We start from the raw sequence: 25,853 nt of genomic DNA on the forward strand, positions 1-25,853 counted from the left end.
TTTAAGAAGCAAAGGGTTGGTTTTTTTTCCCACGGACCCCCTGAGCTAGAACATGTTCACTGTGACAACTAAAGCGCCCGCGCATCGAAGGGGCCATTTCCAGGCCTCCTTGGGGGTCCCATCCGCCGCCTCAGCGCCCCTCTTCCTCTCTCACACAGACCCACTGAAGCGAGCCGCTCTCTCGCCCCTGCGCCGCTTGCAGCCTCCCGGGCGGCTCCTCCCCTCCAACTGGCCCCCGGAACCACACGTGACACGCGAGGAGGGGCCGTGCTAAAGGGATGCTTCCCGGCCAGGAAGAGATGGAGGCGGCGGCGGCGAGCAGCATGGCTCTGCCTCAGCCTGCCCCTTGCCCGGCTCTCCTAAGCCAAGAAGGGGGGCTGGTGGGCACGGAGCAGCGGAACTCCCCGGCGGCGGTGGTGGAGAAACTGAATTCCGTCAGGTGACGCGCGAGGGGTGGGGTGGGTAAGGGGGCTTTCTATACGGCGGGTGGGGCGGGCGCGGAGCATTCTGGGTTGCCGCTGCCCGCGCGCCCGCGCGCTCGGTAAGGAGGCGCGCGGGAGCAACCGTCGCCAGCGGGAAACGGCGCCCGCGTGCGCGTGGATTCGGGTTGGAACGTGGGGGGGGAGGGGTCAGAAGCACCCGCGCGCGCACCGTAGCAGGCAGTGTGAATGGCGCGAGCGCGTGTGAGGCTGCACCCAGTTACCTGGAAGCAAACCCGTGTGTGAGAGAAACAGAAACAGATGCTGCACTCAGTTACCTGGAAGCAAACCCGTGTGTGTGTGTGTGTGTGTGTGTGAGAGAGAGAGAGAGAGAGAGAGAGAGAGAGAGAGAGAAACAGATGCTAAACTCAAGTTACCTGGAAGTAAATCCAATGTTCAGTGACACTTAGGATGATTTCCCAGGTTAGAAAGAGGGAATGCATGTATATGTCTTTATTACATGTCATGCTTTCTGAATGCTACTGGTTTTCTGTCCCTGATTCCTTTCCTCTTGTTTTTTCCTTGTCCTGTCCCAAATAAAATAGTATCTTAAAAAAAACAACCCACTCCTCAATCCTAGAGCAGAATCTGCCTGTCATCTGTTGAATTTGTGCACATTTTTAAATTTGCTCTTGTATGTAGGCTACAAAGGCCTGCAATATTTATAGGTGACAGTGCACAGTGGAGGGGAAGGAGTAGCTCAGAACTGGAGTAGATTAGGCATTGCTGGTCTCCGATCAGATCTCCCATTTCTTTATTTTTATGTGGAAAGCTAAAACAGGAGAGTGGGGAGTGGCATTTAGATTAGAGCCATGTTGTTGCTGGGCGGTGGGCTAACCTACATTTTATACAAAATGATTGCATAGAGATGGGCGATCTTCTCTCACAAATCTTCAACATTTCAGCACACCAAATTTGAGAGTGAGGAAAATGAAAGTGTAAGTTTTATGTTTCTTTAGATCTGCTAAAGGAAAAGAAACTGAAATTAAGAAAATAGCATTCTCCAAGGCATGTGGAGAGACCAATAATATAATCGTGACAACTGGTTCTGTGCATAGCCTGTTTTGTGGAAAAAGCACCATGGAAGAAGTGCTAGTCGCTTACACTTCGTCTTCTCCCCACTCTAGTGCAATATCCAAAGCATGGAGTATCACATGTCTGGTAACATTTCCTTATAACTGTCCACAGGTTACTCATTATCATGAATGCAACACAGAAGCAGGCTTCATTATCTCCAGCTTGTACCTCTGAGTTTCATAAATGAAAGATACAGCATATTTTCGAAAGCAATATTTTAACACACTGCATGTGATTTCCTTCCTTCTCAAATATTCATAAAATTTCTATTCTACTTTGTAAACAGCTTGGAGGAAATCATTACATCCAAACCGGGGAAAACACCAATTCAGATGTTACATGAATATGGCACAAAGGCTAATCTCAATCCTGTATATGACTTTGAAAAAGCTGAGGGGCAAGTGCATATGCCAGTCTTCACCTATAAAGTCACCATGGGTGACATAACTGCAACAGGTTTGTACATTTTGATAGGATTCATGCAGTGCCCGGCCATCCATGAGGCAAGGTGTGGCAACTGCCTCAGGCAGCAGGGGCAGCAGATCCTGATGTACATCTTTATTCCCCACTTTGTTCTTGATGTAGATCTTCACTTGCCCCTTCTTCCCTTGCAGGTGGGGGGGGGAGGGGTAGCCAAAAAGTCTTGGGCCTGCTCTGGATTCATGTCTGACTTCTTAATTGCATGCAATGTGTGTTTAAAATAAACGTTTCTTCTATTTAGTTTTATACTCCCTCTGTTTCTAAGCTAGTGTGTTGGGTACCAGTATGGGTAAAGGGAGAGCATAATGTCCTTCATCCTTTTGTTCTCCTCCAACCTAGGCCTAGAACCCATCTTTCCTACCTTCATCCTAGCTTCTACCGACTTTTGTAACCTTAGAAGCCCAATTAATCTCCCCCCATTTCTAACCCTACAACTTACTCTTCCCTCCCCTGCATCTAATTGCACAGCACATTATCCCTTGATCGTATTCTTTGACCCCCATCATGTCCACCCAAACACAGACACCATACAGGCAGTAACCATTTTGCGCACATCCAATTGACGTGTGAACACCAAGAGCACAGAACAGGGGCAGGGTGGGCTTATGCAAGCGCCGCTGATGCATGTGGAGGCCAGGAATCGAACCCCTGAGCAAAACGGTTGCCGCCTTTTTTAAAGCGTAACTAATGCGAGGTACCGTATTTTTTGCACCATAACACTCACTTTTTTCCTCCTAGAAAGTAAGGGGAAATGTCTGTGCGTGTTATGGAGGGAATGCCTACGGGTGGCGGGGGGGATCTGCTGCAGTCATGAGCAGAGGATCCATGGCTCCCCTTCGCTCATGAGTGTTAGTGGCTCCTGTCCGGTTGGTTCCTTTAAAGCAAGCAGGCTCTCTGTCCCTCTCTCCTCCCCACTCAGCACGCTAAACAGCAGCAAAGTTTTTCAGCTCGCTAAGCCAGGGATGAGTGGGGAGGAGGGAGAAAAGCAGAGCCTGCTTGCTTTAAAGGAGCAAAGCGGGAGAGGAGAGGAGCCTTCTCCCCTTATACCCCTCTTCTTCATTATTAGCAGTATCCTTCTCCACCCACCCCACACATGCTTCTTCTCCCCTTAAACCCCTCTTCTGCATTATTAGCAGCATCCTTCTCCTTGTCCCTTGAGTGCTGTTCCTTCCCTCCCCACTTAAAACGTGGTTGCAAAGCACGGATCCACATGGATCCTCAGGATTTTTGCACTGGGTCACCCCAAATTCACCATCAGATCACATAGCATGTCCATGGCTACATCTTGCACCAAAAAAATCACGCACTCACTGTTGCCTGGGGCGTGGTTACAAAGCATGGATCCTAAGGATTTTTGCATTGGGCTACTCTAAACTCACTGTCAGATCACATGTCTGTGGCCACAGCATGAACCACAAAAATCATACATCCACTGTTTCATTTAGAATATTTTCTTGTTTTCCTCCTCTAAAAACTACGTGTGTGTTATGGTTGGGTGCATATAGAACGAAAAATACGGTAATTTCTCTGATCTTTGGCACTGTTCCTAGCACTGAGGGATTATGCATGACATGCAAACTGATCTTGTGCCACACAAGGAAGTTTGCATTTATTGTGGCCAGTAGAATGAGGATAGTGTTTGGATTAGGCCCCACAAGGTCACTTAATGAGTGTCCCACCTCACTCTAGCAAGCGTGTTTGGGAACCACTGGTCTAAATACCTTTTGTAGTCATTTGAACACAATAATTGAGATCCTGGCCACTGGAGCATCAGAATATAAATTTGGTCCATAATTTTTGTGACAAGCCTTTGGGATATTTGAATATAGCTATTGTATCGCCTCTTAATCATCTTTTCTCCAAGCCAAACATACCATATTTTCTCTGCCTCTGCGCAGCTTCCATAGTTAGTACAGCTCTGACGGTAGCCATGATAAGTCTCTGCTGCTGGGAGGAAACTGCCTGCTGCAGGCCCTCTTCCTTCTTAAAACTCTGCATCTCCCCTTCAGATGTGTTTTTTATATATACCCTTGCATTTTGAGAACTTACCAGCACAAGCAGATGAATAGGAATTAGTTGCCCAACCACTATCTTAAAGATGCAATTTTTCAAAAAATATTCAGCGCTACTTCTGATGTTAGTGATGTCTTTAGAATGGGAGTGGCAAAATATTATATAGAGCGTTCTCGGTAGTGGCACCCACCTTGTAGAATGCCCTCCTATCAAATGTCAAGGAAATAAACAATTCTCTGACTTAGAAGACATCTGAAAGCAGCCCTGTTTCGGGAAGTTTTTAATGTTTGATCTTTTATCGTGTTTTTAATATTCTCTTGGGAGCTGCCCAGAGTGGCTGGGGAAACCCAGCCAGATAGGCGGGGTATAAATAATAAATTATCATCATCACCATTTAGAAACAAGCCACATCCCCCCCCCCCCCATTGTGCTTGCTTCCACTGGCAAGATACAGTAAAACAGGCCATCTTGCCTTTCGGGAAAAAGTGTACACTCTTCATGTTATGAAACAGAAAATGGATATTTCAGAACGAAACATTCAGACTGCTAGATTTTCATAGCTTACTGTTCAGAACACTCAAATATTTTTGTCTTTATTAATTCAGGAGAGGGTCCGAGCAAGAAAATTGCAAAACACAAAGCTGCAGAAGCTGCCCTGAACATTTTGAAAGGCAATTCAAATATTTGGTGAGTTGGTTTTGATCATTGTGACATAGTATTATTGCCGAATGGGACCTGCTGGAAAATTTTGGAAGAGAGCTTTAGAAATATTTTAAAAATGAAGGCTATGATGCTTAACATACTTGATTTGGAGATAGGTTTATAAAAAAGCAGTGGGAAATGGGGCCAAATTATGTGACCGCATCTAAGATGGATGGTTACTTCACTGTTTAATATCCACGTGGTAAAGTAGTATTTTAACAATGCTGTTACATTGTTCATTTCCTGAAAACCTCTTTTCTTGTATTTTTGTGGAAGTGATAAAATGGCAGTTTTTAGCATATTGTGTCACAATTTCTGTTGCCTTTCATGTAACTGTAAGTTAGTTATGACTCTGTAAGAGTATGAAAGGTTTTCTGTTTCTTTATTTAACAAACTGTGGCATCATAAGTCAGACCTGTTTTCAATCTTTGTTAGTCTCATGTGTACAAACTTGTAAATGTTATCAGTACAAAACGATAGTCAATTGTTGTCCTGAGCTCCTTTGAGAAGAAAGGTGGGAGAAAAAGTTAATAAATAAATTTTTTGCTACTTTTTCATTTGACCTTTCAATCTTACTTTTTTATTTTTGTTTAATTTATAGCATGTATCATGCTTTTCCTTCCCTAGGGAAGCACCAGGCTGCTAACAGCTTCAAAATTCAGTTAATGTAAGCTATGGGAAAATATAACAAAATGTAGAACAGCCTTATCGCCAAAAGACAATCTATGAATATTTTAATAAAACAGATCAGTACAGTGGACCCTCCGGATACGAATTAAACTTGTTCTGGGGGTCCGTCCGCAACGCAAAAAGTCCATAGTCAGAGGTGCCAATTCTGCACATGTGTGTGGCGCTATTGTGCATTTTCGTGCACAGAGCGCTTGCGCGCATGCACGCACACCAAGACCCCGAAGTACACACTTCCAGGTTTGCCGCATTAATAACCCAAAAGTTATGTATCCAGAGCGGTTCATAACTAAAGGGTCAACTGTAATTATTAATATAAAGATAAGTCAAAGCCTGGCATGCTCTGGTCCATGGGGTCACAAAGAGTCGGACACAGCTAAGCGACTAAACAACAACAAAGTCAAAGCCACATTCAGGTTAGAGCAGTATCAACAATACTGTTAAATCTTTAACAATGGTCTTCATAGATCATAGAATCATAGAGTTGGAAGGGATCACGATCATCTAGTCCAACCCCCTACAATTCAGGAATCTTTTGTGCAATGTGGGGCTCGAACCCACAGCCCTGAGATTTAAGAGTCTTGTGCTCTACCAACTGAGCTATCCCTTCCTTCTGGCCTTATTTATAGAATCATAGTGTTTTCTTGAAGAAGATCGGTTTTGTAGTTTCCTGCCTTATTCCATGACAAATTTTGGCAAAATGAAATATTCAGGTAACTGTGGTTACAGTAGATGTCAATCGCTTCCATGCTGCTTTTGAAACTGCTAGGCTTGGCTTCAAAGTGCCTTGCATGAGTACAAAGGCACTTCTGATTGCACGAGGCGTCCCTGCCAAATTCTTCTGATTTCCCCACCCCACCCCAAATGCCCTGTCCCATGCTGTTCTGGAGGGTTCCCTCATCCCTCAATGGCAATTTTTGAGAGTACATGAGACTTATGTCTGGGGAGGAGCGGTGAAAAGCTCCTTCTTGCCAGTGGAATTCTGCCTGCTTTTTCCTGGATCCAGACCCTTGAACTTAAAAAGCAGCCTGGGAAGGAAGCACAGGAAACTGTCTGTGGGGAACAAAATCCTCCACGTATGCAAACATAGACACAACTCAACATAGAAAAGCATGTCAGCTTTCTTTACTTTAAACATCTTGTAGAGGTAGTCTTAATGAGGCAGTCTCATATTAAAATGTAGAATGTGCTTAGGACTGATTCCTGATTTGTTGGCGAAATGATGCCTGAAACTCCAAGTTTTCAAGTTAACTATGTTTCTTTTAGCATTTCTGTGCCAGACCACTTAATCCCTGAACATCTCGATCAAGCACCAAATCAGTCCAATCCTATTGGATCATTGCAGGTGAGTTGCAATGACATTTAAAATGTACCATATTCAGAAGTTCTTTGTCTTTATTTTTTTAAAAAAAAATATATTATTATTTATTATTATTATTACTATTATTTCAACTTATATACCACCCTATACCCGGAGGTCTCAGGGCAGTACACAACATATAAAATCAAACTGAAAGCAGTAACCCAATAACCCCCCCCAAAAAAGCCACATTCTAAAAGGGTGTTGGATGTCCATAAGATCAACCAAAGGCCTGATTAAGAAGGAACGTTTTTGCCTGGCGCCTAAAGGTGTATAATGAAGGCACCAGGTGAACTTCCCTGGGGAGAGCATTCCACAGACGGGGAGCCACTGCAGAAAAGGCCCCGTTCTCATGTTGCCATCCTCCACACCTCTCATGGAGGGGGCACACGAAAAAGGGCCTCAGAATATGATATCGGGGTCTGGGTAGTTTCATATGGAAAGAGGCGGTCCTTTATATACCTTTTGGTTTTTTAGAGGTCAAAGTCGTTCTACACTAAGTTACAAATTATATTTAGATCTTTATGTATGTAGCATCATCTTTGTTTCCTTCTTATTTTCTGATGACAGAAAGCGACACAGGCAGTCAGGAGCAGGTAGCTGAGCCGAGGAAGGAGAAGACAGTTCCTATACCCTCAGGAAAGAATGTAGAGTAAGCAACAAAAAGCAAAGCATAGTGATTACAGAATGGGCGGTGAAGAGAAAAGAAAAGATTGGTTGGTTTGTCAGGTTTTCTCATCCACACTGTGTGCAAAGCTCACAGCTCATCACTGTGATGATATATATAAGATGGAAAGCTTTTCTTTGGGCAGAGTAGTGACCAATGAAAGCAAGACTTACTCTCACATCAGTGAAATAGAATGGTTTCATTGGGCTACTGCTCTGGCACAGTGAAACACGCTGATCTTGGAAGTTCCCTCAGCTCTGTCCTGGATTGAGATGTAGAAGGATACATGCAGTGTAAAGCAAAATACATCAGAATTTTGCTTTCCAAGTTAACACTGAAGTAATCACGATAAATAAACCTGTTCTAAATAGACATGTGGCTGCTTTAAGGCTAGATAAAAAAGAAATGTCCTGTTACCTGTTGTTTCCCTTCTTCCCTAGGAGCTAGCTATTCAGAAGGGTTGGAGACTTCCCGAGTACTCACTGGCACAGGAGACAGGGCCACTCCATAAGAGAGAGTTTACAATGACTTGCAGAATAGAAACATTTGTAGAAACAGGTATGTGCTTATTTTTTTCTCCTCGGCACAAAATGTTGCAAAACCTGAATTTAAGCAGAGGATTCATTATCCAAAGAAATCCCACTAATGTTTCTATTTTTGATCATTTTAAAAAATTGTATCTTAAATAATTCTCTCTTGCAAGCTGCCTTGAGGACTTTATAACTTGAAAGTCAAAATAAGTGCCTTAGCAGAGCATTCCTACTTGTGGGGGTGTCTAAGGTGGAGGGGCCACCAAATCCAAAGTGTGCTGGCAGGGTGGATGGAGGGGGTGCTTTTTTCTTTCTGCCACTCTGCCCCCCCCCAAATAAACATCAGTGCACCTGCTCCCAATGTGCCCTGGTTTTGGATTACTACTGGAGCACCAACAGCCTAATGATAGAAATTCCAATAGGGCTAAACAAGTTATTGTTTTCTCACCTACCCCAATACATGTACCTGTACGAGCACAGGTGGCAGAAGACACTGCATGCCTTCTGTATTCTCCATTCTGCCCTCTGTTGCTGCTTAGTCAGGCTAAACAAGGTCTGGGAGGGGGAAGGAACCGCCTGTGGGCATCTGTATGTAGGTAGGCACTGCACCCATTTCGGGAAGATTTTTAATTAATAGAAGCCGCTTGGGGCAAAAAAATCCTCTTTCTGTCCCTCCTCCATCAAAACATTTTGTGGACAAACTTGAGCGCTAGTAAGCCTGGCTCAAATTTGGCCCTGCAGTCAGGTCCGCTTTCAGTATCCCCTTCTCTTTCTACCCTCTCATCTCTGTGCCCTCTCAGGGTTCTTCTGTTGTGATGCAGAAACTCACACTTGCCCATGGCTGGGGGGGGGGGAGATCCCAAGTTAATAATTAGCAGGTGTAAACTTAACAGGTGGAACTATCAGAACAAAACATACGGGAGTTTCAAAAGCATGGCTGAGTTGATGGATGTGTAGTCTGTGACTCGCAGTCTAGTTTCGGTTTTCTAGCATGAATGTCTCTTAATCTGGGTTTCTCTGCTTACAGTGGTGCCCCGCAAGATGAATGCCTCGCAAGACGGAAAACCCACTAGACGAAAGGGTTTTCCGTTTTTGAGCTGCTTCGCAAGATGAATTTCCCTATGGGCTTGCTTCGCAAGACGAAAACGTCTTGCGAGTGTTCCGATTTTTTTCCGCTCCCCCCCTTTTTCTAAGCCGCTAATAGCCTTTTAGCCGCTAAGCCTTTAATAGCCGCTAATCCGCTAAACCGCTAATAGCGCTAATCCGCTAAGCTGCTAATAGGGTTGCTTCGCAAGACGAAAAAACCGCTAGACGAAGAGACTCGCGGAACGGATTATTTTTGTCTTGCGAGGCACCACTGTATTTTAATCCTTCTTGATTTTGTTTTCTTACAAAGGGATTGGGACTTCTAAAAAATTAGCAAAGCGAAACGCCGCCGAGAAACTACTCGATAAATTCCGTAATTTTTCTGGAGACAATATCACTATTTCTTTAGTAAGTAATTCATTTCCGTTTATAGCAACTGCTTAGCTATTCAAACCTAACAATGCAATCATTCGTTTTCATTAATTGTCCAGCTCATACTAAGGCACTATAGTAAATATACACAGGCAAGCTAGACTCCCCCTGCCCTTGCCCTGATGGTTCACCTGTTATCTTCCATGTTCTTCATCTAGGCTACAAGATCTCTGTCTTCTCCCCCACTGACTTTCTGTCTGTCTGTCTGTCTTGTTTGACTTAGTAGCCTAAGGATGCAGCTTAGGAAGCGAGTTCAATTGAACTGCATGGAACCTAGTTCAGAGCAAACAGGTGTTCATTGAGCTACACAGCTGTTTCTAAAATCTAATATATTTTCAAATGTACATCTTCCATTGCCTCTCTCTCCTCCAGAAGCTGGAAGAATACCAATTTCTATATCATTTAACTCTTGGGAGTTAAGCGTATATATGTCTTCTAAGAAATCCCAGCTATCAACTCACTATCAAATGCAGCTATCTGCTTCACACTGATGGATGTGCCTTCCTTCAGGCGGCTTGTATTTAACAGCGAGTTTATACAGGAATGGAAACAGCCTCAGCTGCTTCATTTCTGCTCTTCAGGCTTTTGTTAATGCTGCAGTAGAACAAGCAGTAAAATGTAGCCCCTGTAGGTGAAATTGTTGACATATACAGTTCAGAGTTATGTTAAAAGTAAGAATGCTTATGGAAAACATAGGCCCCTGTAGTACAGACCAAGAGAATCTTGGAGAAGCCATATTAAAAGCAAGCTTTTAACAAGTGTGGAAATATTTGGGTAGAACAAAGTGTAATATGAGAGCTTGGTATTTGTTTAATACATATGCAAGGGGAGTGGAATGCCCGCATTTAAAGCTGTTGGATGGTGGTTTTAAAACACAGCAAAGTCTAAATGCCCTTAATTTGTTCCAGGGAAAAGAACAAAGTGTTAATTTGGGATGTACATGGAACACCTTAAGGAACTCTTCTGGAGAAAAAATTACTTTGCTGAAAATAAGTCCGCTCAGTATTCCTAATACAGATTATGTTCATCTTCTTGGAGAACTTGCAGAAGAGCAAGGTTTTAATGCAAAATACTTGAATATAGGTAAGAACCATGTGGGTGACTATGGGTGAGATGCATCCTCTTTTCTTAGTATCTTTTTTCCCAACACAGGCCAGGCAGAACCAAGTTTCCAATGAAGTGTGTACCAAAAAGGGGCGGGATTATGAAATGTCCATTTTCTTCCAGCATTAACATGAACACAGTTATCTGCAAAACATTAGTACTAACAGCAACCAGAAAACATATTTTCATCACATTTTGTCTAATAATTAAAAGATACACAGTCTTACCACTAACATTTGGAACATTAAATTTGCTAAAAGGGTGCAGTATGTAACTGGCGGTGCTGTTTTCAGGGATATGTGTGCTAAACTTGCTGTTTATTGTTAGTGCTTTGACAAAACAATTCCCACGGGTCACAATCGAAGAACCTAAACAAGAATTTAGGGCTGTCAAGTGATGGAACTGTTTCTGGAAATAAATTCTGCATCAAAGTGTAGTTCATAAATCCAGCTGTGCTTTTGTTTCTGAATGTTTTGGAAGTCGAATGGACTTCCGGAACAAATTCTTTTCGACGTCCAAGGTATGACTGTATAGGTAATAGAGTATTTGTGTCGTGCCAGAGCAGGTTGGGAGAGATGGTTTCCTACATATTCCAGTCATATATCCTTTTATGTGACACCATCCTGATTACCGTACTTTTCCGTGTATAAGACTAGGTTTGTTTACTCAAAAATTAGGTTTAAAAAGTGGGGGCATTTTATACACTGGTAGTGGGTATGTGTGACAGATGATTGGTTGCAGCCGCGAGCTGCAGATTGTCATTGGCGATTTGTAGTGTGATTGGTGGCTGTGGCAAGGGTTTTTTTTTGTATTGGCTATTGGAAATGGGTGTTTGATTGGTTGCTGCGTCAAGGGCTGCGGAGGATTGGCTGCCACTGTGGCAATTGTTATTGCTATCTACTTTTGCTGTTGGTGATCGGTCAGAGGTTTGTAGCAGACACGAGCGATTGCTAGCGAGGTGTGTGAGCGATTGCAACCGCCGGGTTAGTGATTTACTGCATTCCCCTTCAAAAAACGCTCAACAACTCCAGTCCTCCCCCCAAAAAGCTCAACAACTTTGGGCCATTTTCTGAAATTGGAGTCCCTCAAAATAGGAGGCGTGTTATACACAGAAAAGTACGGTACTTTCATTCACAATGTCGGGGAAAGAGAATTAATGTAGTTGGTGTTTTCAAAAATTAGTGGCGTGATATTTCACTAACCAGCACCTGTGTTTGTACTTTCAGAGGAGCTGAGTGTGAATGGACAATACCAGTGTCTTGCAGAACTTTCAACTAATCCAATCACAGTTTGTCACGGGACTGGAATCTCCTGGGGCAATGCCCACAATGATGCTGCTCACAATGCACTACAATATTTAAAGATCATGGCTGGACAGAAATAAGATTCAAGCAAAAGGGAAATATTTAAGGACGTATCCATCCAAGCCGAACAGTTTCCAGGTCATTGGAGCTGTGTTTTTTAAAAAGTCACATCACAAAATCCACGCACCTGTATACAATTATGCATTATAATGAAACAATCAATCACCGCAAGTATGTTATTTATCTGGAAGTCCTGATACCACCACAGCCGCAGGTGTGGAATGAGATACAGAATTCACCTTTCCAGAATCTGATGAATGAGAATCCTTGGAGCCAAAGCCCAAAGCAAACGTTGCTCTAAATGAGCAGCTGCCCCTCAAATTGCAGCCACATGTCCAATTCCTCCCATTTGCTCTATATTCTGGTTCAGAAAAACTTATGACATGACATTGCAGTGAGAAAAGAGGAATCTATGATGTCATGACATGAGGTAAGTTCTAGTGGGTGTAACGGGGAGGGGGGAGGAACTAGAAGTGTGGCTACCATTTTTTGTTGGCAATCACGTTTAGAATGAGATCTACCTTGATCGTTAGAAAATGGCTTCCTGTGGTCAGGAACAGGGCTTGCAATCTCAACATGCTCCTTTCCCTCCAAACCATCCCTATATGTTGATTTCTGTTTAACACTACATGACTCATTTATGCTTCATTTCATGACACAAAATCCAACCGGGGGAGGGGGGGGAGAAGTTTTAGAATGCCAGGTGTGCTCTGGTCCATGGGGTCACAAAGAGTTGGACATGACTAAACAACAACAATGAAGTATGTGTGACAGAAATGGTTCATCTTCATGATTTGTTCCGAATACAATAACTTCCATTTTTTTCCTGGTTCTTGAATTAGGGGTGGAGTTTGGCACAGAATTGTAGCACTGTTGTCTTTACTGTACTAAGTTTTAGTATCACAAAGTAGCTTTGAGCCTGCACTACATATATACTGAAGCTTACAGGCTCCTTTGTGAATACCTGTGTATATGGGATCTTAAAACCAAAGTATCTGAAATGTTCCAGTGCTTTGAAAAGCTTTATGTTATGGCCATGGGATATTATCCATTTTCCTGTGTCTGAATTTTTCTCTCATTGTGTTAACTGTGGCCTTTTTAAACCTATGGTTTTAAGATTGAATTTTTACAGAAATAATGACTCTCTTAACATCACTGTCCTTTTTCGTAAGGTAACTATAAGAATCGGTCATTCTTTAATAAATTCTTTTAAAGAATAATTCAAGTAATAAGTTTTTATGTTAATCTTAAGGCATGTATTCTGTATATTTAGAGGAGAGGCAGAGGCAGAGGCTGGCTTTGTAAATTGGTCATAGCAAATTAAGACAGAGCATCTTTTCTAGAGGTGATCACAATGGCCTGCTAGCAGTTAATACACATTTTGCACATAAAGTTAACCATGCACTAGTGGATTTGAATACAAAAGCCTATATGCACATTGTTCTCGTGGGAAAGACAGTGTAATTGTGATGGTCACGTTCAGCCTGCTCTACTAGACAGTTTGCAATTTTCCTAAGGTTGGTTCTGGAGTGTAGGTGTCTCACTGAGCTGAAGCTGCTGTTGAATTCAAGGTGACCTGCTTGATTCAAGTGGAACAGTTCCTTCCCTCTGCAGGCTGATTGAGCCTCCCAAGAGGCCTTCAGACCTCACTGAAACAACTGGAGAAAAGGAGGCCCTGGGTGTTTTATAGGGACTGTAACAGCTGTGCAGTCTCTGAATCTTCCTGCTAAGAATAGTTCCCATGGTGATGTGAATGCATGTGCAGGGACACCCAAGGCCTCTAAGCCTGGAGAGGTCCAGCACGTGAGATCTTTGCTCTCAAAAGGAAGAGCTGGTACAGCTGTTGCCCAAGACATGGCAATTGAAAGATTGCATTGACTATTATTATAAACTGAAAATGAGTTCTACTCGTGCAAGCAGTCACTATTGTCTTCCAAGAGTTCCTGTGTCCCACATTACACTGGCTATTCATGTTGATCATTGTGGGTGCAGTTACATGTCGATAATGCTAGTAGCTGCCACATGCCTGCACCAGCTCTTTTTGAGAGGGAAGAATTCCATTATTGGATATTAGCACAGAGTGCCCAGCTCTGATGTGACATAATCTGTATTCAGCACATCATGATTTGTGTTAGAGCCTACACTGCTTTACTAGGGAAGAGCCAGCGGTGGCTCAGTTACTAGGGCTGCCATACATCTGGGAATTGGGCAGGAAAATGGCGCCTTGGTGGATTTTTGGCAAATGGGTAAAATGTCCAGAAAACGTGGACATACGGTAACGGAAGTTAAAAGCTTAGATTTCGGGGGGAGATGTTCACAAAAAGCTCAACAACTTTGAGAGAGAGAAAAAACTTGTCTGGATTTTCACTTTGGGGAATATGGCACCCCTGTCAGTTATCTATGTGAACCAGTGTTCATTCAATATGCAATAAGGTGCTGTGGGAGTAAAGTAGCACTGGTTTGAAAAAGGCTAGACTTTTGATAAATTTCCTATACTTACAGAATTACATTATTTTTCTGTGTATAAGATGCCCACGTGTATAAGACGCCCCCTAATTTTGGGGACTCCAAATTAAGAAAACACCCCTCAGCACTACCCATGTATAAGACGAGTCCCAATTTTAGACCTGATTTTTTGGTTTAAAAAACTAGTCTTATACACAGAAAAATACGGTACTTCTTTGTAAGGAATAGCACACATACCTTTCTGACAGACAACATACTCTTATTTGAAGATCTCATTTTTGGCTATTTCTGCTCAAATATTGCCTCAAAGTACAGTGGTACCTCGCAAGACGAATGCCTCGCAAGACGAAAAACGCGCAAGACGAAAGAGTTTTCCATTTTTTGAGTCGTTCCGCAAGATGAATTTCCCTATGGGCTTGCTTCGCAAGACGAAACGTCTTGCGAGTTCTTGCGAGTTTGTTTCCTTTTTCTTAAAGCCGCTAAGCCGTTAATAGCCGCTAAGCCGCTAATAGCTGTGCTTCGCAAGACGAAAAAACCGCAAGACGAAGAGACTCGCGGAACAGATTAATTTCGTCTTGCAAGGCACCACTGTATTAAGTGCATAGTACAGTGGTACCTCCAGTTACGAACTTAATTCATTCCGAGGTCTGTTCTTAACCTGAAACTGTTCTTAACTAGAGGCGTGCTTTCGCTAATGGGGCCTCTTGCTGCTGCTGCACTGCTGGCACACGATTTCCGTCCTCATCCTGGGGCAAAGTTCTCAACTCGAGGTAACTCTTCCAGGTTAGTGGAGTTTGTAACCTGAAGCTTTTGTAACCTGAGGCATTTGTAACTTGAGGTACCTCTGTAGTTCACTTTCATGCTCCTGGGGACTTTTCCTGGCATCATTTAGCTGGTGGAAATCAACAAAATAAAACTTGACCTTCAGTCACATATATGCATTTTAATACTTACCCATACACATATACAGGTAAATTGAATATTTGGCCTTAGCTGAGACAAGAAACATTCATTCAAAGTTTCTTGCCATTCTTTAGTCTTGCAGAGACAACTAGGATAATGCCTAAATTGAAATCTGTGATAGCTCTATAAAATAATAATTTTTCACCTCTAGGCCTAGGAGTGAAAGAGGGATTACGGATCACAGATCATCCCGGGGGGGGGGGGGGGTCCATGAGAGAAAATACCATCACAATTTTTGCCAAGATTAGTTTCATCTGCTTTTGAAAATATTTTTCCCCCCCTCAAATTAAAAAAACACCACAAATCAGATATATCACATCCCAAAGAAATCCTATTGATTTCATAAACTGCAGTTCAAAAGCTTTGTTGAGTTGCAAACAGCTAATTTCTGCCAAGAGTATTTAGGTACCTGCAGTATCAACAGTAAACAAAAATGTGCTGAAAGTTACAAAACCATACTCATTTAAATATAAAGAACAACAACCCTATGTATGTGCAAATCGGACTCAAGTCTCAACAGCTATGAATGGGCCTTGCAGGGGAAGAGTGTATAGAAATGCAATTTAAACTGCCCTATCAAAAGTTGTGGAACAAATTGAAGCCTATCATGCGATTCTGCTAACTTCTGCTGTTCAGTTTGGAAAGTTCTTTGCTGTGCATTTGGACACCTCTTACCATTGTAACCAGATTTTGCACAATGTTTCCTGAGATCAAGGAGCAGGTTTTCATCTCTTGATACAACCGGATGCCGTTTGGAATCAAGATAACATACAGAACCTTTCAAAAATGCGGATTTTAACCATTGGGGTTTTTGGGTTTTCTTCTTAGAAATCCCGAGCAATACCAGATACAAAGCAGCTAGTTATACTCTAATGCTTATTATCTATAATGACTGTAGCAACATTAAATATGCAGGTAGTTCTCTTCACATCCAAGGACCTGACAACCACTTTTACCTCATGTTTTTAAGGTATTGGTATCAAAAATTGTCACATACACAGCATATACACTTGTTTTTCCACTGCTTGTATGTAACATGGGTAAATGTACCAGGGAAGCATAACCTGCCGTGCTCCCTGCTGTTTGTACAGACAATGGTGAGTGTGAATAAAAATGTGTGATTTAACTTGAGCTTTTCAGTATTCGTAGCCCAGTTATTGAGCAACTACGTTTTATTATTTTGTAGTGAAATGGAGCTTTCTGTGGAAAAAGCAAAAGTAGGTGTGCCCCTTCCCACCCCCCACATCAAAAGCCCAGGTCTAGTGAGTGGCACACAAAATTTCCCTCTTTTAAGTGGTAGTTACTAAGCCATACCGCTACATTCTTTGCTGTGTGTTGATCATCTCATGAATGCAATACTCCAAATCATGGCCAGCTAGCAGTCTTCTCCCACACAATTCAGTTTTTCACATAAGAACCAAGAGACTGTTAATTCCTCCAACCGTGACAGAGGACATCACGACTGGGACTTCTACGTAGCTAAAGCTGTGAGAACTATACACCCCTGTGAAGCCAACCCTGAAGTTGTGTCATGTTGCCCACTATGTGGTATGTTTGAAAGGTCTGGCTTTTTTTCTGGATATGTTCGCTATACCAGATGCACCAAACACAGCAGCGGTGTGTGTAACTATATCTATCTATCTATATATGACAGACTGCATATCAATACTAAGCAACTTGACACCGGATGCAGGACCGCATGTTTATTTCCATTTGAAAACTTTCCTCCAGCTTCCACGGCACTGACTGTTTGTTGACATGAGCACCATCACCTTGCATATAGACATCTGTTGTACCCATCATTTTCTGTACTGGAGTATAATGCTGACTGCTGGCCACAGCAGTAAGAACCAAGGCGGCAGCTTTTGACGTTTGCTATCTGTGATGTTTGAGTAACGACAAAACACAAAATGCTCTTCACTTGACTTCCACTCTGATACACCTTTTGATTTGGTTCCAAGAAAGCACAATTCTTCACTAGTGTATGAGACCATAGAAAATGTTCTTTACCTGTCATGTACGGTTGCATTTCATAGGCCAATGAAGAAGCAATGGTATCTCCTTTTGTTCAAAATGAATTTGATGGCACTATGGGACTAAGTTTGATATTACAAAATGGTGTGATCTTTCATCGGTGATAGCCTACTTGAAATGCTCAGTTGGAACTTGGGGGAAGTCAGTTAAAAGCTGATAAAGAGGTGCCATTCTTAGGTTCTTAAAGAGATGGCAGACATGCAAAATATACAGAATCTGTAAATAAACCATTATCTCTGTGGAAACCCGTATTAATAGTCAGATTTCTGTATGAACCTAGTCGGATATTCTATATGAATATTTGACAAATATTCCATATGCCTACACAATTTGGCTTTCCCAAGAACCGTAACTCTTTAATTCTGCATGGGTTTTCATATCTATAAGACAAAATATGAGGACCATGCAGACTTTTGCAGAGCAATCCTGCAGTTGTTTATGCATAAATGAAGCTGTGTTCGATGGGGCTTACTTCCTATTGAATAAGCTCAGTACTGTATTGCAGCGTTAATTATTCTTACTGGTGTATTCAGTACCTCACCAATAGTGATACCATCTGAATTCAGACCAGAAGGTTCTCAGGTCAAATTCCATCTGATCCTGTAGAGAGCTTGGGTGGTAACATTGGGCTCAGACTGGGGAGACTGGCGTTCAAATCCGCATTCAGCCACGATGCTCATAAGAACACAAGAGCCTACTGGATCAGCCACCATCCTGTTCTCACAGCAGCCAACCAGACATCTATGGAAAGTTCACTGGCTCACTCTGCCAATCACTGTCTCGCTTCCTAACCTACAGGGTGGGTGGTTGTGAGGAGAAAATGGAGGTGGTGGCAAAACTACCTAGGTGACCCCAAGCGCCTTGGAGAAAGGCTGGGAGACAAATGCAATAAAAGTGCAATAAAGTGAATCGGAAAATGAAAAAGAAATCAAAGTGACTTTAAAAGGTAATTGCTGTGAATTTATTGAGGCCTGTTTTCTTACAAATGGAACATTCCTCTGTACAACATTCATTTGAAGAGGCACAGTTCTCGTGCTTTTTCAGTAGCACAACATACACATGATCTTAAATATGTGATAGACAGGTAGGAAAGAACGATGTGTAGCTGGAGCAACATATTTGGTTTGCTGCCACGACAGTTCCCACTGGCAGAGAGGGACGGGGAGAGAGAGAAGAGGACATCTTTAGAAATGGAACAGTGGCTTGTTTCTTGGATATTGGAAACAAAGCAGAAGAAAGTGACGTTTCAGGTTCACATGCATTCTCTCCTACCAAGAATACCACTCCTTTCCATTACAGCCATAGAACACAATCTAGTAAATCATAACTAACTTTGCGGAGCTTAACACTTCCGTAGTGCTGGGGCGGGGGGGGGGGGAACCATAGCTCAACAGCACAGCACATTAACTGCATGCAGAAGACACTAAAGGTCAATCCCCATCATCTCCAGGTTAAGGCTGGAAATAACCCTTCTCTTGAGCCATGGAGAGCTTCTTGGAGGTAGATTTAGGGGAGTGCAACCACTTCGGTCACAATGCAGAGCCTCGGGGGCCCCATGACTATTATTTAGAAGGGAGTGCGAGAGGCGGGGCTGGCGCCGAATTTCGGTGTCACACGGGGCGCTGCTGAAATTTGAGACCCCAAGGTCTGCCACTGAACTTCTGCCAATCAGAGTAGATGATAAGTCAGATGGACCAATGGTCTGACTCCTTACAAGTCAGCTGCCTATATTCTTCCCTGTTAACTTCAGCTAGGCATGACTCTCGTCTTATTTCACAACTTTCAATAGCCTGGACCACAGTTTCAAGTAAGGATGGTTTAAAGCGAGTGTGTGCTTAGTTCTTTCTTTCAGCACTGTGGACAGGAAGCAAGTAGACACCAGCTCTTGTGGCCTGATTCCCCCAAACAATCAGCGAGTGGTAAGCCAAAGTTTGCTCTTGGCTTACTTCTGGTTTGTTGGGGGAAACCAACTTCACACAATACAATGTCCTCCCCCGTGTGCTGAAGGAAAAAGGGGGGTGATTACTGAAGCAGGAATGCAGTCACCTTAAACCATAGCTTAATTAAAACTATGGTTTTAAGTGATGTGCAAATCAGGCCACTGTTAGTCAAACTTTCAAATGAATATTTACTGGATTGTGCTCATGATTTTTTTAAAAAAGACAATTCAACTTTCATTATGGTTCTTTTGCTACACATTTTCTGTTAGAATTAAAACACTGCACAAAATGTAGCACGTAGTTTGGTAACATTGATTTTCTCCCCTCTCAGAATAAGCATGAATTCAAAACGAAACCCAACTCAAGTATTGTCCTTAAGACATGTTACTTATACCTTTCCGCACAATCATTTCCTGGTGGGTAGGCTAAGCGAAACGAAAGAACTTGACAACGAAAGTTATTTTACAGGGAAGTAATTCAGTGGCAAGTTAGCTGGAGAACAAGATATGCAGATCAGCTTTACAGTTCTGCATCCACCAAAGTAAATGAGGAAATACCTGTTTTAATAGTTATTGATTGCACTCAAATTCTCAAAAACCACAGAGGTAAATGAATTTTCCCAGTCTCAGATTTGGCACCATTTTCCTAACCACAGTGAGGGCTGAGAGAAAATCTATCAAATCACAAAAGTATGGATTAGTACTCTTGAGTGCGGTTTATCACTTTTGCTCTGGTTACAAATTGCTTCACGGCAGAGGCGTAGCTAGCGGGGATGGGGGGGCAGGGTGCACTGGGCCCCACACCCAGAGAGTGGCTCTTAGCGTGGGGCCTGGCTTGCAGCGTGCCCAAGCCACGCATCTTTCCTGGGAGTGACACAGTGGCCCAGACAGCTGCAGGCTCCGTGCTGCCTGAAACGGCAGCGTGGGGCTGACATCCACCTGCCTCCTCCGTCTCAGCTGTAGGGCTTCGCCGCTGCTTCAAGGCTTTGTAGTGGGGAGCGATATATAAATTTAATAAACCTAAATCTAAGAGCTCCTCCATCTTGAGGTGTTTCCCCCCCCACACACACACACATCGAAGAACACTTACAGATAACTACTACAGGAGTAGCTTTTGCCTCAATGTGCATCAGTGCACCAGGACTTTGTCCAGCAATGGTAGCGATGGCATGCCAAGCATTTGGGTTAGGGGGGCAGTTTCTTGCATAGTGCAAGGTCTGGGTTTAGCAAGCCCCCTTGGGAGGCCTTTCTAGACCTTTTCAAGACTCTAGAAAGCCTCCTCTACTTTTTCCAAATTTGCAGGTGTGCTGAAAACCTCTACTACTGAAATGTGATTATATCCATCACTAATAGAAGAGAGGAAGGGGCGGTCTACTTGAAAACAAGAGCATATACAGAGCTCAGGCAGGGAACATGACTGTGGTAATAGTTTGGTGCAGCGCCTTCCAGTTTAACAAGGAAGCAAATCATACAATGTCTTCTTGAGATTTTCCTGAAGCTTGCAGGAGTGGGAAGAGGCTCAGAGTACAGAAGACCTCAATTTTCAAATCTGGAAAATTTAATAAAGAAAAGTCTACATCATATGAGTTCTGCCACTTGCAGAAATACACAATAATTTGCATTTCTGCAGGATAGGGTGAATATCCCTTCTTAAGTGAGTTCCATGATTGTGTTTTAATTTGTTTGTTTTGCCTATTTGCTACTAATGTATATATTCTGCATCTCTCTCACTATATATATATATTTAAAGATTGTTTTTGTATAGTATTTTTGAAAAAGCAACTCAGTGTAAAATCCATGTTTCGAAAAAGAAAAGAAATGCATGATATTCATGACTCTGAGGCTGAATCTGCATGTTATCTCTGCAGTGTGGATGCTACAGAACCACGGTTCGACAAGTGGCTACCACGTTGCCATGGTAATAGATAAAAGCACACAATTCCATATATTGCCTAGATCACATGGGCATTACTGTACCAGCATCTATCTGTCCACCACAGAGAGGCCACTGCTGCAAGCATTACCCAAGTGTTCTAGGTAAACGATATGACCAAACTCTTCAGTACGTAACTAATGTAATGTAGAAGGAGAAAGCGGGGTTTTTTTTGCTGCAGCAGCCACACCACAGAGACCCTGTGTAAAACGATTCAGATAAATTCTGCAGCAAGTGATGTGTGATTGCTTTGCACGATTGGAATCCATGAATTTCTAGCAGGGCTAGCCTTGCATAAATATTATACGCTTTGTTTAGACTTAGTTTAGTGCATAAAAAGACAAGAAACTCAAGGCGAGTGATGCACTGAACGGTTTTGAACAGATCCCAGGCTATGAAGAAACTAACTCGGGGAACCCAAGGTGGTTAGATTAGGTTGTCTGTAGGTTTTGGAAGAGCAGCTTCTTTGTTCCACGTAACAAACATACCTTTAAAACCTAGGGGAATTGTAGAAGCAATCGGTGATGTGGCAGGAGGGAAGTGTGGCAGGGCAGGGGCAGTTTCAAAAAATGTTTACTGGGCCAGCTCAAGTCTGTTGCATCAGCCCACACAGGGAAATGGCCTTTGTATACATTATTGCCGTTTTAAAAATTCAAATTTGACTGAAATGGAATCTCTAAGGAAGGAAATGACTTGAAGGGGAGGGGAGAATCTGTGTTGACACAGGAGACAAGGGAGTCAGTTAATTACTCAGTTGTGGATCATATCCAATATTCTTTCACCCTTGAATGATAGCTGGACATTGCAGCAAAGTTGGTCCAACCATCAATTTTGCTTACCCAAGCCCCTTTGATCCTGGAGGACGGACTGCTTTCTTTATAAATAAAAAACAAAATCACATAATGGACATTATTCTTTCTTTCTATTTAAGGAAATATGTTTCCCAAAGTGAAAAAACAACAAAATTGCTCCAGGGAAAAGGGAAAGGGATTGATGTCTCCTTGTGACATCATGGGATTCAACCAATCAAACTGTCCATAACTTATTTTTGTCACAAACATAGAGAGCTGTTTGGCCACTTCAGAGATCAGCCCCTAGAAATTAAAGGTACATTTGGACAAAACTACTCTAAAAATGTTACATCTGTCTCTACCCCCTTGCTTCAGTTAACTTTCAATAAATTAGATGTTTTGTTTAAAGAGTTTGATTAGATTTGAATGACAGAAGGGGAGAAGTGAGTTCAGCAAATATTCTCATGAAGACTGGGAGCTATGATTAGTAGTTCCAATGGTCCCACGCCGCGCCCCTGAAATATTCTACCAACACTCTTTCCAGTCTTCATATGATACCGTATTTTTCGCTCCATAAGACACACTTTTTCCCTCTTAAAATCTAAGGGGAAATGTCTGTGCGTCTTATGGAGCGAATGTGTGGTCCATGGGGCTGGGGGGGGGGATCCGGGCTTCCCCTGCCAGCCCCGACCTGCTCTTTGAGGCTGGCCATGGGGGAAAGCAGAACTCCCGCTGCGCTCCGGAGGCTTCAGGTTGCCTTCACTGAAGGCGACTGAACGCTCCTTGAATGCACTGAATGCACCTTGTTTTAGAGGGGGAGAACAAGGGGGAAAAAATCTCCCCTTCTCTGCGCAGCGCCTCCTGCTGCTTCGCTGAAGGGGAGTTGCGCAGAGAGGGGGAGAATTTTTTTTCTTGTTCTCCCCCTCTAAAACAAGGTGCTTCTTATGGTCAGGTGCGTCCTATGGAGCGAAAAATACGGTAATCCCAAAAACCAGAAGCTGCAGGCTACAAAACTTGATCTGCTTAGAAAATGAAAACTGATATTTTGAAATGTCAAACAGAACTTTTGCAAGAACAGACTTAAAAGGTCATTATGTGATCATTAGCATTGGATCGTCTGGAATTTATTCTAAGCCTCAGTCAAACGAAAGAGACCCTGAGCTACAAGTACAGCTCAGAAAGAAGTTGTGGTCAAATATTTAAATATCCATCAATATTGTGCATACCAAGAGGAAGTAACACTGTGGGAAGAAATCATATTTATAACTCTTTGCTTCTTTGGCAGATGTGCTTGTAAAGAAAGAATTGTGGGCTTTAGAATATATATATATATATATATATATATATATATATATATATATATATATATATATATGCAGGTTTTGGTATCTTCGGGTGTCTTCCCGTGTAAGAGTAGGGGTGTCTGGGCGACGTTTCGACGAGGTCTCACTCGTCGAAACGTCGCCCAGACACCCCTACTCTTACACGGGAAGACACCCGAAGATACCAAAACCTGCATTCCTGTACCCGTGAAAATCTACGAAAGCAAATATATATATATATATATATGCAGGTTTTGGTGTCTTCGGGTGTCTTCCCGTGTAAGAGTCGGGGTGTCTGGGCGACGTTTCGACGAGGTCTCACTCGTCATCTTCAGGCTGGTGCTTTCGGCTTCTTGTTACTGGAACAGAGCAGAGTCTGGTGTTTGAGTTCCTATAACCACACCCCTCAACAGTATTTATAGGAACTCAAACACCAGACTCTGCTCTGTTCCAGTAACAAGAAGCCGAAAGCACCAGCCTGAAGATGACGAGCGAGACCTCGTCGAAACGTCGCCCAGACCCCCGACTCTTACACGGGAAGACACCCGAAGACACCAAAACCTGCATTCCTGTACCCGTGAAAATCTACGAAAGCATATATATATATATATATATATGTGTGTGTGTGTGTGTGTGTGTGTGTGTGATTTGTAGCACAGTTAAATGAACAGTCAATTTGCTTTTGGGAAATAATGGTAAGAGACACCTCTGTATCTCTATGGAACCCCACCAAGAAGTCGTTCTTAAGAAGCACCATGCAAAGGAAAATTAAGCATATTTAGAATTATGTGCTATGTACTGTATACGTAGAAATTTTTTTTTGAAATCTAATACAAGGAGATCTTTTCTGTCAATGATGCCTATGAGATGCAAGTAGGGAGTCTGTTAGCAAACTGGGCATGAATGAAAGACAAGATGACATTTAAAAAAATAGGATTTTTATCTATTAATACTGGCTACAGCAAAGCATGCCAACTTCACTTTACTTTGAGACAGAGGTCATGCAGGCTCCTTCCATATACATCATTGAAATGTGCTGCACAGCAACCATTTAAGGTCTTGCTTCTTCATCGAAAAATATAATTGCCTTTTTGTAAAATGGCAAAATAGAATTATGCACAAAAGCAGTATTAGCAGTGGCAAGATGCTGCTGAGAACTTAGTTGCATATGCTATGTTGCTTTCCCCATAAAACAGATGTGCAACAAAAGCATCTTGTGTACCAAAGAGAACATGACCATGTATGTTACCAGGATAATCCACCTCTGGGAAAGGAGACAAGACACTTATCATTTTTTTGTGCTTAACACTCATGCGAAGCTTCAGGGAATTCCAATTGTATAAAGACTTATGAGAAAATGAGACAAAAGTGTGAAGCCATGGGAAGAGATGGTATATTTATCACAGCATTAGGCATTGAGAATACGACCTCGGCTTCATTTGCCAAGGTTGTTACAAAACCAGCCAGTCTCCTTTCAACTTGACCACACAATAGTCCCCACCCCACCCCCAAAGTTAAAACATGTACTAGTTGATCACTTTCCTTTACAATCAATTTAGGGTTTCTCTCTTTTCTCTTAAATAATAATAATACACTTTCTTCGTTATTTATAATATGAACAAAATCCTAGCGCTTTAAAAATCTGCCCCTGACAAACGTCTAAGAATACATATTTTAAAATGACTTAAATGTACAACTTCACATTGGTGTGTTTTTTTTTAAGGCATGAACAATGGCGAATGAATGAGGAGAGCTTCCAGAAAAGCATTATGCCTTTTTTCGACGTGGCCAGTCCAAGCACATCACACATCAAGAAACTAACCCGAAGCTAGAAATGAACAAGTATTGCGACTCAAGGTTTAATAATAGCATGGGTGGACATTCTAGACATGTTCCATTAAAACAAATCTTGTTTTGTTTTTGTATCTTTTCTGTTGTCTATTTTAAGCACCAGATACTCTTCGAAAGCATCTTTGGCTAACTCAGTGCATGTTTCTCTTGCGCTGCATTTCCCTTATCTCAATATTTAAAGGGCGTGTTGGTTCCCCCTCCATTTAATTTAATGCAAGCTGCAGAAATGTCCAGGGTCTGGGCTAATGCACTTTTGGAAGTCCATTTATAAAGATGAATATAAAAGCAAATGAAAGGTTTCTTGCAGGCCCACAAACCAACCTCAGCTATAAGAAACATGTTGTGCATAGGTGTTTTTTAAAGGGTTCTTTTGTTTTTTTTAAGGAGTGATATGTTACTAGATCTACATTCTCAGTTTACCAGAGTTTGAGGGTTTCTACTTTACTAAAGCCAGGATCCTTTCGGAGTTCCCAATACGTGTCGTTAGAAACCCAAGCTTCTCTTTGATTGGCATCGATAACTTTTCTGCAAAATCAAAAGAAAAATACACACCCGTTAGACAAAATAAATTCA

At 42.4% G+C, this 25,853-nt stretch overlaps 2 protein-coding genes across 10 annotated transcripts in view; one reads left to right on the top strand and one right to left on the bottom strand.

Annotated features, from left to right (window-relative positions):
* The first annotated feature begins 11 nt into the window (after nt 1-11).
* Nucleotides 12-16,539, top strand: PRKRA (protein activator of interferon induced protein kinase EIF2AK2). The gene is given in 10 exon segments (XM_082201362.1): nt 12-261; nt 263-439; nt 1,843-2,012; nt 4,655-4,736; nt 6,705-6,783; nt 7,906-8,023; nt 9,392-9,489; nt 10,422-10,596; nt 11,844-14,764; nt 15,046-16,539. Coding segments are annotated over 9 exon segments (1,266 nt in total). The 5' UTR covers nt 12-52; the 3' UTR covers nt 12,002-14,764; nt 15,046-16,539.
* Nucleotides 16,540-20,105: 3,566 nt separating this feature from the next.
* OSBPL6 (oxysterol binding protein like 6) overlaps nt 20,106-25,853 on the bottom strand; it is a 98,115-nt gene continuing 92,367 nt past the window's right edge. For 8 of the 9 annotated variants that reach the window (XM_082231135.1, XM_082231133.1, XM_082231140.1 and 5 more), the window contains one exon: nt 24,801-25,805. In XM_082231135.1, coding sequence (XP_082087261.1) covers nt 25,697-25,805 — 109 coding nt within the window. In that variant the 3' untranslated portion in view covers nt 24,801-25,696. Of the gene's footprint in view, nt 20,933-24,800; nt 25,806-25,853 lie in introns of those variants that run through there. The other variant, XM_082231137.1, reaches the window with a different exon arrangement.

This window comes from Podarcis vaucheri (assembly GCF_965113315.1).
Source record: "Podarcis vaucheri genome assembly, chromosome: 1".
Lineage (NCBI taxonomy): Eukaryota > Metazoa > Chordata > Lepidosauria > Squamata > Lacertidae > Podarcis > Podarcis vaucheri.